This window comes from Pseudopipra pipra, chromosome 3 (genome assembly GCF_036250125.1).
Source record: "Pseudopipra pipra isolate bDixPip1 chromosome 3, bDixPip1.hap1, whole genome shotgun sequence".
In the NCBI taxonomy this organism is placed as follows: domain Eukaryota; kingdom Metazoa; phylum Chordata; class Aves; order Passeriformes; family Pipridae; genus Pseudopipra; species Pseudopipra pipra.
In genome coordinates this window covers 69,569,048-69,587,585 of record NC_087551.1, presented here as the reverse complement: position 1 = coordinate 69,587,585, position 18,538 = coordinate 69,569,048, and the positions used below count along the sequence as shown (strand labels likewise).

The 18,538-nt window shown below is 36.0% G+C and overlaps 1 protein-coding gene across 1 annotated transcript in view; it reads left to right on the top strand.

The window, feature by feature from the left end:
• Positions 1-18,538, top strand: part of SLC16A10 (solute carrier family 16 member 10) — a 65,695-nt gene that overhangs the window by 25,363 nt on the left and 21,794 nt on the right. The window contains exons 2-3 of the mRNA XM_064649748.1: positions 12,124-12,268; positions 15,613-16,051. Coding sequence (XP_064505818.1) covers positions 12,124-12,268; positions 15,613-16,051 — 584 coding nt within the window. The remainder of the gene's footprint in view (positions 1-12,123; positions 12,269-15,612; positions 16,052-18,538) is intronic.

The following is an 18,538-nucleotide window of genomic DNA, read 5'->3' as shown; positions in this document are numbered from 1 at the left end:
GATATCACTGTTTATACATGCTTTTTGTTTTCTATATAAGATACATAGACTTTATTACTTTCTTATCTTTGACTAGAATTTATCTATATAAATAGATAACAAAATTATTTTTTTTACAGGAATACTCAATATTTTGAGAACTGATTTGATGTCTTAAGCATAATCATATTATTTTTGGAGAATAGTACTGTACAATAAGGGAGACAGCTTGTAATACTAAGAATCACCTATCGATGTGACAAATGTTGCAGAATAAAACTTGTGCCCTATCTCAAGGAAATGGAGTTTTAGCTCAAAAGACATTGTTATTTTAAAATTATAAAACAATGCTCAAGTAGCTCAATTACTTGCCCATTTATTTGTATTTTAAAATTAAGTTGCTACATTTTGCTATGGAAGTACTTGGTGCTGAGTGTGAAATAACAAAGTTATGTGAAAATGGCTACAAAAAACGGAGTCTAAATTGTTTTTCTGAAGGAACCCACAGTGCAGCATGTTTGCTGTGATCCTCTGGGGGGACCCATGCTGGAGGAATCTGTTTGTGAAGGACTGCACCCCATGGAAGGGATCCACATAGGAACAGTTTGTAAGACCTGCAGCCCATGGGAAGGACCCCCACTGGAGTAGTTCATGGAGGACTGTCTCCTGTAAGAGGGACCCCATGCTGGAGCAGGGGAAGACCATGAGGAGTCCTGCTGCTGGGAAGGAAAGAGTGGCAGAGACAATGTGTCAGATGAACTGACTGCAACCCCAATTCCCTGTCCTCTTGTGCTGCTGGAGGGAGGAGCTAGAAAATTTTGGAATGAAGTTGAGCCCAGGAATAAAGGAGAGGTGGAAGGTGTGTTTTAGGATTTGGTTTTTATTTCTCATTACTCTGATTTGATTGGTAATAAATTAAACTAATTTCCCTGAGTTGAGTTTGTTTTGCTTATGACAGTAATTGGTGAATGATCTCACTGTCCTTTGATCTTGACCCATGAGCCTTTAGTTATATTTTCTTTCCCCGGTCTGGCTGTGGAGGGGCAGTGAGAATGGCTTGGTAGGCACCTGGTGTCCAGCCAAGGACAATCCACCACAAATTTAAGTTCTCAGCTCTAGATTATTAACTTAAGTGTGGTGCTCCTTTAAAATAGTTTTTGGAAATGTTTGCTTTCATGTTTGACTCAGTGTTTCCTAATTAAAAAAAAAAAAAAAAAAAAAAACAACCCAAAAACCACTTTAAGCATAAAAGCTTAGAAAGGCTTGAGACAGAAGGGACCTTAAGTATCATCTAGTTCAACCACCCTGATGCCATGCCTGGATGCCACCCGTGGCTCTTAAGGGGGTCTGTTCCTTAAGCCAGAAATTCTTATTTGAGATGCCAGGAAAGCATCACCAAGGCTGGGAGTGTGGGCTGCTTCTACTGCTGCAGTAGAAGTTTGGGAACCACTCTTCTGGGAAACCACTTTTGGTTTGTGGCTTGTTTTTAACTAGGGGAAAGTGGCATGTTTAGAAACATAAATAACTTACAGCCCTAGGGCATGCTGGTATTATAAGGGTAAGTACTTCTGTGGTAGGTGCTCAACCCATGCTGTCTTTGTCAGCACTGAGTATTCAAAGCCTCCTTTCCTTTCTCTTCCACCTCCTTGTGGAAGGAAAAACATTAAAGATTGATCAAAAGAGACTTTCCTACTTTCCTGCCCATTTGTTTTACTCCAGGATCTTGCAGAGAATGGGCTTTGGACAGTGTATTTTATCTTGGGAGAGTGTATCTATGATTCAACAGCTTACCAGGAAGCTTTTTGTTTAAAAAAGGTTTGTGCTTTACTAACTGTAAATATCTAAATTGTAACTGCAACCTGTGGTACGTATTTGCAATGTCAAGATTCCAGTCAAAACCTGTTGTTATTAATGGAATAAAAAATATATATAACCTGTTGTTTTTCTGTTGTTTGCTTTTCTCCAAACTAGATATTAGACTGGATGGGACAGATGTGAACTACAAATTTGCTAAGTACCTCAATAGGCTGTATTTCACATACCATCCATCTGTCAGACTGATTTATCTCAGTTGGGTATGTGATATATTACATATGCACTAAGTCACATCCAGGAGGGTTTATCAGCTGATTATCTAAGATAAAATTACTCTGTGTATGCAAAGTAGCAATTTGTTCAGGTTTTCTAGATGTATGGCAACCTGGGCATTTGGATTGCTGGAAATCAGATAATTGCCTGAGTAGCTGGGCACTAAATTAATGAGAAATAGTTTATTGTCCCAGTGAATTACGTTGTCAGACTTGACTATTTTATATGGGGAAGAGATAGAAGAACAAGGTCAAGAGTTACAGGAGCTGGTTCACTTTGTTGCAAGGGTTAGTGCACAAGCTGAGTCACATGTGAGTATAACTGATATAAAGGGCATATGCTGACATAAAGATTTACCCTGTCATACATCCTTTTTCTTGTATCTGCTCTTACTGAGCTTTCCATGCAGATGATTTCCTCTCCCTGTTAGTCCTCTGAAAGGGACAATACTAATTAATTTGTTTGCTGTGCAAAAACTTAAGATGCCCCTGTTGTTTGACTAAGCTTTCAGTATTTGAAGGGAAGAGATTGGGTGACAGGGGTGAAAGAAAATGAGATTCATGAAAGTCCCCTTTTTTTTCTTCAGCCTAGGACAACAACATCTAATTCTTAGTGTTGCTTAAAAATATTGCAGTTTTGGACTTCTGTGTCCACTTGGCATTGTATTTGTGATAAGGCTGATAAAATTATATGAAAATATTGGAGAAACAAGAAAACTTTCTTTATGAAGGAGACCCATACTGAACTTCTTAATTGTCACCTCATTTTATCTGAAGATTCCTTGCTTTAAAGTCAAATATAGCTTTCCACATAATTTATAGCACAAAATATGTTATGATTGCAAGGACAGAAATTTGCTGTATAGTTCAGTTTTGTACTTATATTGCTAAATGCAGGCACTGAACACTTGTCTGTTTTTTGGATTGTGGTGTTCTGTTTCAAAATAGACACTTTTGTGTCTGCTTCTCCTCTGAAGCAGATGTAAGTTAAACAACCAGATCTTACCTTGAAAATACTTACCTGATACAGCATCTAAATGATTTGCCCTAAAATCACTTGTCCTTATGTTTTATTTGATCTGTATAATAGTATTTTGGGTTTGGTTAGTGTTTTCTTCATGGTAACTAGTCTGTCCCTTGCTTAAAATGGCTATTGACTAATAACTCTTTTGGGGTGGAGAATGGGAAAGGGTGGTTTGTAACACTGGAAGATCTTTTAGATAGCAGTTTGAACCTTGAAGGTATGGATTTAAAACCCGAGTTAAGTTTCATTATTTTGGTAGGGATCCATAGAGCATAAGAGAAATATGTTGATATAATCAGGAAATACGTGCTGTTACAGTCTGTCCTGAGGATGTGCATGAAGTTACTGAGATGTGATGGAGTCCTTTACCCAGTTCTGATGGATGCAGAAGGGTATTTGCATTTTAAAAGTTGGGGTTAGTTTGTGAGTTGCTCGATGGAAATCTGTGCTCCTGAACTTTAAATAGTGTACCAAATGTACTGGTGAAGTAAGATTTCTTTATCACAGCTGTCTTCATCTTCGTGGTCTCCCAAGGACTTCTGATACTGTAGAAGTGAAATGTATGCCTGTGTCATTTAAAAGGCAATCTTGATATGCAGGTCTTGCCCCAGTGCAAGTGAGGGGAGGGTAAAGAAAGAAGACTGGTAGTTCTGATAAGAACTTAGGAATTTGGATCTTGAGGTCTAATCTATGCTATAGCTCTAAAACATGAGACCATTGTATGACATGTTTGGTTGCAGATATGTTTGGAATGTGTGTAACTGTTGGTTGTGAGAGCAGTTAGGATTAAACCTTTCTGGTAAATCAGACTGTCACGTTTGAAAGTAATAGCTTATACTTTCTTATGCAGAACATTACCTATCCTAAATCAAAACAACATAATTTTTGGCCTTCAACTGTTTGGAATTGAAAAAAAAAAAGTGAATAAACAAACCAGTGCTAATTTGGAGGGAGGAAAGGGAAGATAAAAATGTGCCTGGAAATCAGTTCTGGAATTCAGCTTTTAGGCCATTAGTTAAAAATATGATTACCTTGTGCTTTGAAAACCATCTCAGATAGTCAGCAGAAAACATTCTTGTATGACTCCTAAAAGGAAAAACAAGTGGCTACAGCCATTTCTTATCGATTTGTTCCTTGTTTATTCTTCCTGCCACAGCATTTTCAGACTTTACTAAGTGTCAAAGGTCAAGCTCAGTTTGCTATGAAATCTGAATGCACGTGTTTTTCTGTTAATGATTTACTTCAGCCTTCCTTTAAAGGTTCCTGAAGGCTTAATACTTATCTCTAGCAGCAATATTTTTTCTAACGCTGCATTTTTTAGCTTTTGCTTTAGCTTTTACTAACTCAAGCATTTGTTTATTTTCTTCTAACTTTTTAAAATACACAGAGCTGCAGTCTTTCTAGTAGTAAACATTGTTTGCCTATAAGAACATCTTTTTCTTTAACTGTTCAGGTTTCTATTTTGTGACTTATAGTTTGAAGAAAATGTCATGGTCAGCTTCCCACGATATTTGCTTTGGGTTCACCATTACAAAACTGTGCTTTGTTAAAGGGGGAACCAACAAGAAAAAAATAAAAAGTCCACAAAACTCTGCCTAAGCTAGTGTTATTATAACAAGTGTAAATTGTATGTTAGTTAAGTAATCAGTTAGTTGCAGTGGTATGGGATGTTTTGTCAGTATATGAATACACATTGTTTTTACTTTTCTGTTGCTTATGCCCACAAGGACTTGATTTCAGTAGAAATTCTGATTTTGTGTTGTCATTACTTTTGAAGGCAGAGGGTGAAACTACTGTAGTCCATTTTTTGTAAATGGCAAGTTTGGGGAGGCTCACTGTATTAAGGATATATGTGAATCTCTTCTGGCCCTTGGTTTTTCACCTATCACACATCTTCAGAGAATGATGTATAAAGCCTTGAAAGAAATAGGTCTGTATTTTGGCTTGGTAGAACATTTGGTTTTGTTTCTTACTCCTACTATAAGGTTATTTTACTGATTTTACAACATATTTGCAAGTTTATGGTTTTTTCCACCTTCTTGCATCAAGTTCAACATGGCTTATACAAACCTGAAGTAGCATTTTGACCTGTCACAAGGCACGTATGTTGAAGAGATGCTATGCATAAGCACAGGAAACCTTACAGCTATTGGCAAAATCTGTGAGCTCAGTCAGAATAAACTCATTCAAACTGCCTGAGAATGACCTCATGTTTGCTGAAAGCAGAGGTTATGCTTTCATTCTTGTGATATGGAAACAGGGTATCTATTTGAAGGTCTCTTTATTGTGATCCAGTGGGTCACATATAGTTCTTGGTTTCTGATTCCAATCATAACTAGTAGTACCTTTCAGTAATAATGTTATTCAGTAAAAGGTTTGTTCCCCAGGAAACAAGAAAAAAGAGTAGGGAAAAACCTCCAATATCTTGTATTGTGGTTGGGTACTTCCACTGTTGCCTGGTTTATAAATCTTTGTGTATTGACCATGATCTCTTGAGTGTGTTGTGGAAATCTGAATAGATCCTTTACAGATAACTGTGATTTCCAAACCCTGTTCAAGATAGCTTTGGTGTCCAAATGAGATAGTATTTCTTTGTGCTAAATTATCTTTGCCCAAAATATTCTAGAATTTTCATTTAAATTAGGGTGATTTTTGGGGGGGGGGGGACTGGGGGGGTAAGGGAGGGTGTTGATAGTATTGGTTTAAGGGAAGCCTAGCTCAGATATCTGCAAACTAAACACTGGAAAGTAAGCGAACTGAAAGCTGTAGTCATGTAACCTGAGTTCAGAGTATAGAATACTTCCTGTGGCAGCGTTATGTCATAAATTTATTTTTAGTCTTTAAACAGATAGTTTCTCTAATGGCATCAGCAGATCTCTTTTGGATAGAACTTGCAGTGCACTTTTTTGACAGTAGGAATTCCAAATGTGTCAGTGCATGCATTTTAACATCCACTTTTTCCTTTTCTACTGGCATACTGATCTGTGATCTGTGGATTGCTCAGTAATAGGAGCAGCTGTGTGGAAAGCAGTTGCTCTTCCTTTTGCACCTACAACTAACGCAATTCCTCGCGATTCATGAGAAGTTACTGAGCAGGCTCTGAAACAATTTTCACGGGCATGTGTAAGCAAGGCATGTAGCACAAGGTATTTGGTGCTATAAAAATAGGATGGCAGTTTCCAGGAGGCTGACCTACAGAGGCTCTCAAAGGACATGGGAGGATATTGGAATACTTGTTGCGTGTAATGGCTCTGTTGATCTGTTGGTTACCTAACATCTGCTGAACAATTCCCTCTTTTGGAAAACTAGCTTGCCCTGGAGAAAGAAAAATAGATAATGGATAAAAGAGGATGTGTCTGGAGTGCCTTAGGCAAAGGGTAAACCAGTGCTTCTGGGCACAGGCAACAAGAATAAAACGACACTGATGAAAAAATTGCCATCAGTAGGAGGTAGATACAGTAATTCTAAGCAATGAAGTTTACATCTATGGTGCTAATAATAGATTTCAAGAGATTACTTATAAGGATATTTTTGGCTTAGAATTCAAGGACATCTTCAACTCCTTCCCATTTTTGAAGGTGGGGAAAACCCTAAAGGTTTTAATTTCATAGCTTAGTTTTATTTCTTTTTTTCTTACCTGAACAAGTTAATATTGCCAACTTAATTTTTTTTCCTGAAGAACTGCTGATGTTTAACATGATCTTCAGAATCCAGTTTCAAGAAGCAGGGGTTTGGAACAGTATTCTTGCATAAATTATATGCAGTTTCTTGAGTTGGAGGAGTCTCTCTGGTTCTGGTCTGACTCCCTTCACTCAAAGTCAGGCCAAGCTAAAATACATTGAGCTTCTCAGTTAGATCAGATTGTTCAGTATTTGTAGCAGGAGGAATGTTGCAAAGTTTTATGGGACTTGTAGTCTTTGTACTCTCACGCATGCTCAGTGGAATACTTTAATGTCATTGGTTGAGAGATCATGTGACACGATTTAAACACTGTATTTAAACTGATGCCCTTTGTAGTAAAGTTTAATTCTGCTCTCGGACTCCTTGGTGTGAGTAGTGGGGTTCGTGCAACAACAAGCACCTCAAGTATTGTCCAGTCAAGTTTTGAATATATCCAAGGATGGAATTTCTGTAACTTTCTTGGATCAGACCTTCTGATTTTTGACCACTTTCATTGTGGAAAATTTTCATAACATCTAACTGGAGTGTTCTTTATTGCAGTTTCAGCTGGGATTTTTTTGTCCTGTCACTGTGCATCAATGAAAAGAAGCTGGCTTTATATTCTGTAATGATCACCTGTTAGATACCTGGAGGCACAGATTAGATTTCTTTTGAGCTGCTTGTCTTCTGCATGCTGAACAAATTCAAACTCTATAGCCTGTCCTCATATGAGTGTGTTGATTACTGACTTCTAGACTTGCTGAGTTATTCTGTTATTGCTGAGTGATTAATATGACAGATTAAATTCAGTTTATGTGTCTCATGGGGAGAAATGTAATGCAAATAAGTGCTAAAAAAAAAAAGGCATCTACCTCTTTAGACAGCATTGCTATTTGAAGGAAAATAAGGTCATGGATAGTTTTTCTAAACATATTTACTCTGAACCAAAAAAAACCTAAAAAGAAAGGATAATTACAACATGGAGACTGGAAAAAATTATTTTAGCATAGAAACTTATTGTTTGTCCTGTATTAAATGCTGTATGCAGTTCTGGCTACCCTGTCTCAGAAAAAGTATGATGCACTCAATCAGACTCAATATAAAGAGGCAAGAGGGAAGAGTACATCTTCTGTAAAAAGACAGACTGAATCAAAATGTTGCTTCATTTTGGAGAAGAAATTAGTATGAACAGATCTGATTTAGGCATATAAAATCATAGGTTTCAAGAGGAATTTTGAGCAGGGATGATTAATTCATATTTCTCACGGTAGGGGAATTAAACTATGAGTAAGTTCAAAACAAAGGGGGTTTAATGTGTTGCTGGTGCTTGAGCATGTTCTGTAACTGATTACAATAAAAGCAGTGAAGCCAAAGTAATACTGATGGAACTAAATGTTCTTAAAGCTTATTGCTGGATGTTGGGAGAACATAGCCAGTGTTCTTTGTCTAAGTACTTTGTGGTGATCAGAAATAGGATACTGGGCTAAATCAGTCTTCGATCTACACAGTATTGCAGTTATTTTGTTCTTAAAAATAAATGTCATGTAAATGTGATTATATGGGCAAGAAATTATTAATATTAGCTGGAGATGAGCGAACTGGCTCCAGAAATAGCTTTCAATGACCACTTTTGTTTCCTCCAGAACAGGATCTCTCAAATTCTTGAACTATTTGTTTATTCTGAAAAGAATTACACGATTTGAGGAACTAATTCTTAGCTTCTACTGCCTCAAGGAATGTTTAAGTCCTTAAAGTAGGAATAGCTTTTCTTCTATGGCAATCAAAATGTTTTGTGTATGAATATGAATGCAGTTATATGTAGCAATTAAGAGCTGTATTAGTATCTGAATTATCAGCTCTGGAATATAGCCAGCTTGTGGCCAGGAAAGCAGCCAATAGCCTAGAGGAGAAATGCTTTAATTATTATGTAATAGCTGCTCTAGAGAGCTCTCCGTGTTCTGTCCAGCTGCATTTGTAATTTTTTTTTATTGTTTGGGACAGTTGTAATTTCTATTTAAAAAACTGTGGAAGACAACTCATTGTACATTTTTCATACTGCATAGAAAGTGTAAGACTGCTGGAAAGCTTACTTGAACAAAGCAAAATTGAAAGTTACTTGATCTATTGAATATACTTGATAGCCATCAATTTCTTCATAGGATGAGAATATTGCAGCAAGAGTTACTTGCCTTAAGGAAATTAAAGATTTATGCATGTGCTGTTTTGTTTATATCTTAATTATTTTTGATGCTAGGTTTCTTCATAAAGGATGAATACGGTACATTTTCTTGAACTATGGATACACGTGAATTTAACTTCAGGAACATTTTGTCCAATAAATAATAAAACTGTTCATACAAGACATGCCAACAATATCTATTATGTTTCTGTAGACCACAAGAGCCTCGCATTAGCTTGACACTGTAATTTAGTGACTCCAGTTTTCATTAGGTAGATAAGTGGTATAGTATGGGCTTCCATTTCTTTAGTGGGACTTCTTTGCACATAACCAGTCTGTTCTGAAATGCTTCAGATAGGGCTGTTGTTCTTCCTGTTAACTGTCTGTTGTGTTGAAAACCAGTGGAAACCTTTCTTCTCTTTTATGCTTTGCCCTGTCTTTGTTGTAACAAAAAAAAGAGAGAATCAAGGGATAACAAAGGCATACTTCTTTCATTAGTACCTGGAAGCATGAAGAGCAAAATCAGCACATTGTTAACTCAGTGTAACTTGTGCTGAATGGCTTCACTTCAAGCTTTTATATTCCAATTATTTTATTAGCTGTGTAAACCATTAAAAACACGGTAAACTTGATTTCAGTAAGGAGAATGCTAATTAAATCACAGCCTGTAGCTCTGAGGTAATTTAGTCTGTTATTTCATGCAAGTAACAGATGCCCACTTTCTTTGCCTGTGTTCATGAATAGAGTGCATGTACCTGTCCATGTGCAATGGGATTCTCAAAAGAAAGTAATCTGTGGTGGGCTTGTCTAGTGCCAGTTGCCTTTGTGTCTTCTTGTACCTAGGCAGGGAGTGTGACAGGAGGTTCAGCTATTTCATGGTACCTTCATACCACATGAAACTACTGTTGACAGTGAGTCCTGTGATACCCACTTCTCAAGATTTAGCTGCCTTTTCTCTTGGCCTTGCAGATACCCCCAAGTATCTGGGTACCCCCATGTGCTTTGTTTCTTAGTGCTGCCCTGCTAATCAAGCAGAGATGCTGAGCACTGTTCATGGTGGTGTAGCTACCATTTATTTGGGAGGATGACAAGAAGACATGGACATTCCTAGTGTTTGCAGTTCCCTTTTGTACAGTAAAACTGCAGGCTCACTCTGGGAAAGATAAGTAAAGAGGAGTCTTGTAGAAGTTGGACTGCTTGGAAGCTTTGTAACTGGCTGGTCTCCAGGCTATATGAGAGCATCTGTTCTCTCTGACTCCTGCTTACAAATTGTAGTTGGTATAATGTTGTCTTGTACCATCAGTAACCACATAGGCTGTAAAATGGGGCAGATCTTCAAGTCGTCTCCTGCAACACCCAAGGTGCATTCGAGCCTTCCTTAACGGCAGAGGAAGAGAAAGTACAGACCTTTCATAAATTCAGTCTTTGCCTTTCAGTCGCTGTCACAGGCCTTGTTCCTCTGAGTCCTTTGTGCTCTCCCTTCATACTGCTTGAGTGTTTGATGCAGAAGGGCAAGGCTGACAGGGGTATTATATATGGGTTAGTCCTACCCAGGAAACACAGAAAATGCCCATGAAAGTACCTCACTCTTCAAACTGTGCCTTGAAACACATTTATCACATGCTCAAAAAACATGCCCAATAGCACCACCCTCCCACCCCAAACAGTTATGTCATGGTTCACTGAGATCACTGTTTGCCCTAAAATAAAGGTTTTGTTTCTTGTACTAATTTCTTGTTTTCTCTAGACATCTGTTCTCTTGTCTTTCATTTACATTGTAAATTCTTGGAAGAAACAATTTTTTTGTTTGCTGGTTTGTTTTTCTGTCTTTAGTGCCTTGCACAGTGGGGTCTTCATCAATGTGTCCAGCTCACTGGCACTTTAACAACACATCTTCTAAGCCTCGGTATTGGTAGATATACTTGCAAATATTCTTCATCAGGTCTTGGGGTTATATATGTTTTTTCAGATAGTTTTATTTGCCCTTATAATTGAATCACAATTGTTTATCCAACTGTGTCTTTAGGAAAGATATTGTAAAAAAAAATCCTAGATTGCACAGATTTTTATCAATTCCAGGTTGAAAGAGGTCTTATGTTTTCTGTACTGTTGAAAAAGAAGCTAAAGTGGTTTTTTTCCCTCCAATGTATCTTGCATCAGCAGATTTTTCTACTTTTTGTTCAGACCATTTTTTCCCCGAAATAGATGGGGATATTTGCAATACATGGTAACATATGTGCCAGATATATTAGTTGTAACTATTGCGCTATGGCAGTCTGATTGACCTTTATGTCCTGGGAGAACTATTAAGTGTAAGATCAGTAATGCCTGTTTCAAAGATTGTTAGATTATAAGTGGGAAGTGATGTGGTCCTGAACACCCATATGAAGTAAAGCAGAAAGCTGACTTTTAATTGAAAATATTTAACAAATTATGTTCTACCTAAGCTATTTGAAGTAAAAAGCACTGGTAGCTGAAACTATAGTGGACTCATCTGAATTGAATCTTAATGATTTAAAGACTCATTTATAACCAAGTACAGTTTTAATGAGGTCTGTAAAGCTGGAGAAGTATCAGATGTGGTGACATTGTTCCATCATATATGGAAATGGTTTTACTACACTGGTTTGTTTAGTATAAAGTAAAATCAAATTCCTAATGTGTGTATTACAGTATAAAAGTCTGTTGTTGTTTACTCGTTATTGATGTTCAATATGATCTAGAACTAGTAATTAATTTAAAAATTATTTTTTTCAGCAAACCTACCTATTTAAAGTCAATAAAAGTCTAGAATTAAGTCAAGTGAATTCAAGTCAGAATGGATATGAAGCCTTAAAGGTATTTTTAATGACTTAGTCATCAGACTGAATATTAGGTTATTTACTAGAGGAATGTTTCTGTGTTTTAAAAAAAAAAGGTAGAAGTAATAGCTACAAAAAAGTTAAATGCATTCTTTGAGCTGATAAAATCTAAATTAGTTGATTATGTAAATTGTTAGGCTTTTTTTTACCAGGTTAGGTAAATATATTTAAAAATGCATTTAAATGTTTTTAAAATAGTTACCTAGTTGCTACCCTGCTTTAGTTGAGCGACATAAAATCTCAGATGAAAATAAATACTAGTTGAAAGCTGAAATCTCTTGGTCTTCTAAAATTTTTTTTTTTGTTTTTTTTGTTTCTTTTTTAATTTTGCAGCGTGGGTGAACTCTCTTTCTATGGGGATGGTCTTCTTCTGTTCTCCAATAGTCAGCATATTCACAGACCTATTTGGTTGTCGAAAAGTTGCTGTTGTTGGAGCTGCAGCAGGGCTTGCTGGACTCCTTGCAAGTTCTTTTGTAAGGTAAAAAAATTAAATTCTTAACTTTCAAAGTATTTTATCAGTTTTACAGGGTAGAGGTAATGCTGATTCTAGCAACAGAATATGAAGGAGTAAACATAAAGTGCTACTTTATATTATCTGTTAAAGTAGAAAACTTGTTTTGTTTTTTGTTTTGTCTTTCAAACTATGAATTGTGAACGTTCAACTTCAAAAGTGATTTAAAAAATAGAATAGAATGTCGTAACAGCACTTGCTATTTAACAGGAGCCGCTATGTATAAATGTATCACCAACAAGACTATTGCTATAAGATAATAGCATTGTCCTGAATAAACTTGTTATATGTTTGCTTAATGTATGTTGTGTTTCAGAAGGTACATAAGCATTGCTGCTGTCTTCCCTCTCTGCCCTGTCCCCTCAATTTGCTTTTAAAACAGTTTTAATGTTGATAAATACACAGTAGGGCCTCCAGGAAAGTGTTCATGTTCTAATAAAATTTGTTGTTTTCATCTGTTTTTAGTGATTCAATTGCTAAACATGGAGATAGCAAAAACCTTAGTTTAAGGTTTATTTTCTTAAGAAAATAAACTTAAGCTTTTTTTTTTTTTAAGAAAAATCTCTGGGTTTTTTATGTTACTGAAAAAAACTTTGAGTGGGTTTTTTTCTCCAGTTTACAATTTTTGTATGTTTCTATAACTTCCGCAGAATAAATCCTAAGAAATTCAAGAGTGACAGATTTGTTGGACGTGCCTAGTAGAAGATGAGGAAACAGGAAGTTTACTTATTCTAGTTATCAACAGAAATTGGTTAGTGAAGATAGGCTAAGAAGCAGCAGGAAAATAAGCCAGTTATCTCTAGTTCTCAGACTGCTGTTTTTTCCCCCCACCCTTGTCAGAATAAGTAGAGGAACAATCAAGAGCTACATTTGGAAGAATTTCCTACATAGATGAAAATATATTTGTACAGATAAGCTCGTGAAAATGTCTCTTCTGTGCTTGTCCTCTGAACCAGATAGATGTGAGCTGGCTGTGATGTGGATGGATGACTGTCCATGTTATGTGGCACTGTGCCTGATCTATTATTACATCTAGCTTGGACATATATCCCCTAATGTGAAAACATGTCCACAAATTGACAGGAAGAGAAGGCAAATATTTCTGTCTTAGATACTGAGACTAATGTTTATGTTTATTCTTGGATTAACCTGTATTTGTAGGAAAAATAAAGTTTGTTTTCTTGTTACTTGAGCTAGTTTCCAATTTTTATTTTATTTTTTGGTTAATTGAAGTGCAAATATTTTGCTTAATTCATTTTATTAAAGCAAACAAACAAAACCCCCACTTCCTGATAAGTTTTAAGAAGCTGCTTACTAAAGGTGAGGTAAAAACTAAAAGATTCATCTTGGAAAAGTCTTTCTTCTTCCTTGCTTCCTAGTAGTATGTTAAGTGTTGTCTGATATCCAGTGGAACAAAGGCAAAGAAGAGGCATGCGAGAGGAATTTGTTTTGTAAAGGCTTTAAAAATATTTTAGCTTAATTGAATTTTGTTTTGAAGAGCCTTTTGAGAGTGAATTCTTCTAAGAGTACATGCCAGGTTGCTGTGCATACTTGGTGTTTCATTATGTTACTTACACTAAAATGATTTATGACTATGATGTTATCAGTTAATTGAAGGAGTATAGTTCAGATATAGAAGTCCGTGTTCTAAAAGTAAAGTATTGTAAAGTAGATAAATGGAAATATGATTTACTGCTTTTTCTAATTTCTTAATATAAATTTTATCTCTTAGGAAGTTGAGATGTAAGTGTTTATAAAGTAGGACAATATTTTAATATGTATGTTGTGCTGCAGACTGTTTGAATGAATCTACAGATTGAAGCACAAGTTCTTTGCCCTTACTGTATTATATTCCTCCTCTCATTTTATAATGTCTGTTTTTATTTTTCCTGGTTATTTTTGGTTGATAACGGTAAAAAATAAGTCTTTCTCCCATATGTTGTTTCCGCTGGCTTATGCTGTGTATAGGCACTTTCAGAAATTGATAGTTTAATATAGAAAGTGACAATATTATATTATACAAATATTTTTCTCTGTAATACGCTAAACCAGAGTTCCTGGTGTCAGACCTTTATTAGTTAAATACTATTTTCTGAGAATTTCTTCAAATGTATGGGAAGCTTGTGGAGTGTATTTTTCCATAGAGGGGTGCTGTAGAAGTGCTTTCCTGTGATGGAAAGCACTACATAAAGCATTCATACTCCCCTGAAAAAATTAATACATGGTCTAACAGATTAAACTTTTTATAACGGTTTGTTAGAATCACTTTAAAAGTGGGTGTTAGCTGATAAAAAAAGAAATGATAGTTCATTGAAAACATAATATTAAAAATAATTATATAAACCATCATGTGCTGCCTCAGAAATCTTGTATAAAAATTTCTCCTCCATCATCTAAATGTAAATAAATGTTTCCTTTGACTTTATTAATACTACAAAACTAATTTAATTAGTTATACTGATACTGTTGCTTCATACCTTTAACATTTCTTGCACAAATACCTTTTAATGGCACATAATTGCCTGTGATCACTTAAAACAGCTCTGCTTCATTTCAGTTGTATAGTAGATGGTAATGGTGGAGAACCTTATGATGAAGATCCACCTTACTATGAGTTGAAATATTTCATGATTAACACTTTTCAATTTTTTTCTGAGCATATTCAATATATGGATTGCAACACTGAGTTTAAAATAATTAATCTAGAGGGAATTCGTTGTCTAAAAAATTTAATACCTAAAAAAGTTTATCATTTGCTAATAATGTGTTATATTGCCAAAACTTGTCAGTATTTAAATGTTTTATTTTTCATTAATAATGATGTTTACTACTTTGGTACTGTATTTTAATAAGAAATTGTTTAAATATTTGACTTTTCTGGGTTCATGATGAGTGTTCAGTATTATGTTTGAACTGCTAGCACAGTGAAGAAATGTCTAAATGGAAACAGTATGCCTTTCTTTGGAAAACAAAAACCCAGCTACGGTTTAATTTATATTTGGCTAATTTGCCCCGACAATGATTTTTAAAACTTTTTAGCCACAATATTTGTTGTAATTATAATTGAATATAATTTTTCTTTTTTACTTGTTCAGTGAATTCTGTCAAATTTTCAGTGGAATAAATTAGAATAATCATTGAATTAAGCTGACACAGAGCATTTCAACTATAAGTATATGCAAACTCAACTCACTTCTGTAATTATGTTTGTTGATTGAAAAGCTGTCATGTATATAGTGGGTGAACATGAGCATCCACTATCTTACAAAACACTAATGATTTTTTCTTTTTTTTTTTTTCTTTTGGTACAGCACCATTGAACCTCTGTATTTCACCTACGGAATCTTGTTTGCCTGTGGCTGCTCCTTTGCATACCAGCCGTCCTTGGTCATTCTTGGGCACTATTTCAAGAAGCGCCTGGGACTAGTGAATGGCATCGTCACTGCAGGCAGCAGCTTGTTCACAGTGTCACTGCCCTTCCTCTTGAGAGTTTTGCTCGATTCTGTCAACCTGTTCAACACCTTGCGGGTCCTGTGCATCCTTATGTTTATTCTGTTCCTGGCTGGATTTACTTATAAACCCCTTGTTTCTGACACCAAAGACAAGGAGGGAGGAAAGAAAGGGAAGTTCAAATTTCCCCCTGGAAAAAAGATTTGCAATTTCTCTGTTTTCAAAGTTCTCAGTTACCGAATTTGGGCTTTTGGGATCCCAGTTGCCCTTTTTGGATATTTTGTGCCTTATGTTCATTTGGTAAGTGCACATTTCTTCCAACATATGACATGCTTGAAACTACAGCTATTTGCCTTTGTGTTACAGACTAAGAAAGCAATTGCTGGTAGGAAGCAAGATTTAAACTGCAAGTTGTGTTTGGGAGAAATGAAAAATTAACTTGGTTGTTGTCTGGTTGAAAGAGGGCTTTAATCAGGACTGTTAGTTAAGCCGGTTAAAATTTTTGTTCTTTGTCCTCGGTCTAAAGTTTAAAATACTTCAACCATGAAAAGAGACATTTGAAAAATACTCTGTGCTGTTCCAAAGAGAATTCTTCATTTTGGTACTCAGTTGCATACATTGCCAATGACAGTTCTGTGTTTTAGAGGAAGTGTGAAAGGAGTAGAAAACAGAAAATGGGTAAAAATTGTAATTTTTGTTCCTTTATATTGAGGTGTGTTAAAGAATTGATTTTTTAGGATGCATTTTATTCACCATTTTTCAGCTTTATTAAAAGCAAAATACTTGTATTTTTCTGTCTCTCAAGCTTTAGCTTTGTGGTTTACTACTATAGCAGTAATATAACTGATCCTCTGACCTGGTCCCTACTAGCTGCTAGTTGAGCTGTGTTTTAGTGCTGTCTACAGTGACTGACAGAGCTTTGGCTTCTGATGATGGAGAAGCTGTCAGTCAGCCATCGTTTCTTGTACATGTGCTAGAGTTAATTTTTTTCCCTAGCAGATTTTTTTCTGTAGTACACTGTTAAACTACAAAGTTTAGGTGCAACTGGGAGATACATTGTATCTGACAGGCACTCATTACACTACTGAAATGATGAATTATTTTCTTAATGGCTTGCTGGTGGTGCTGTCTAAACTGAAGTGGTGTAAACCAAAAGGCTTAAAAGGAACAGATGTGGGGAGGAAAAAGAGCCCACGACCTGCAGTGAGATGCTCTATTTAGACCATTACACATCCTTACATTCAAGAGCATTTGATTGGACTAGTAGAAGTAGAATGCACTGTGAAAACAGAAGAATCATTTTAATATTTGTTATTCACCCATGATAGAACATTAAGATTAATGATAATAAATACCTTTTAATTCTGTCAAAAAATTTTCAATGACTTAAAAGCCCAGGGGTTTTCATGCAGTATAACAGGTGGTGTCACGTCTTTCTGGTAATACATTGGTTAGATTACTGACTCTGCATCAGATACTTATTTGCAAAATTACCTTGTGTTGGGGGCTAGTTTGTTTTTGAGCAGCTGTAAACTGAATTTTATTAGTGGCTAGTTCTTGTTACTTAGTTTTTAATCATGTAAGTCTTACTCTTTAATACTTTGAACTAGGCTATTTCAAAGGACCGTACAATCTAAAGGACTAAGCTGTTGTGACATCTTATGCTATTTCCTCGTAAGCTTCATAGCGATGTTTTGAAATAAGTCTTCAGAGGAGTTGGTGGTGTAGAGAAAACTATTGGTCAAATCCTAAATGATTGTTAACTCATGCAGAGAATTAAAGAGTAAGGCTATACAAGCAGTCAAATAGAACTTCTGAAATACATTTATTGAACAAAAAGCTTGTAAGTTTTTACCAAGATGCTTGTACAAATGCTTGTAGTTTATAGGCTGGACTAAAGGTGCTGGTTGACTTGTAGAGGACAAAGTTCTTTATCTTTTTTTATAGTATAGTATACATTTTTTCTTTTTATAGGGTGCTTTCACTCCTGTTGAATGAGGATAATACTTTTAATGGAAAGAGGTGTTTATTTTTATGGAAACATGAATAAGTGAAGTGGCGCTTATTGCTGGTGGGCAATGATGTATCCTGGGGGGACTAAAACCTTAGGAAGTCCATGTGGATCTGTATTTGAGACAGTGAATAAATCAGTGTTCATGAAGGAACAGTATGGATTCTGCCTTCAACAGATACTTCAACTCAAGTAGATAGCTCTGGACATTTTTTATCCTAGTTTTGTCTGCTTCTGATAAACCCCCCACATTTTATGTACTTCCAGAAGTACATAGAAGTATGCACTTACAAATAAATCAAGGGCTATAAGAAAAAATAAGGTTTTTTGCTGGTATGTCTACTAAACCACAGAGTGCTTACCTGATCTTTTGAACATGAAAGTTACTATTGTCTCATTGCTGCAATTTTAAAAATGCAGTAAACAATACTGGAAAAGGGATACAATCCTTAGGTGAGTGACAGCTTTTGTTACGTTAAAATTCTTGAGTTTTTCCCACTGTTGGGGTTGGCCAACAGCAGCCAGACTGCTAGAATGCTGGTTGCAAGCACCTTAAGAAGTAAACACTTATACAAATGAACCTGCTGCCTACAGCTCTCCTCTTAGACCTCAGAACTGGCTTCTCTACTTAACCAAGTCCCATTTTTCCCACCTGGAAGGATAGTTTCAGCTGGAATAACTGCTCTTGACCATGTGATGGAGTGCAGGTGCCACAGGCCCTATGGATTGGGGTCCTTGTGTGTCACCCCCCAGGCCCATGGTGGCTGGAGGTCACA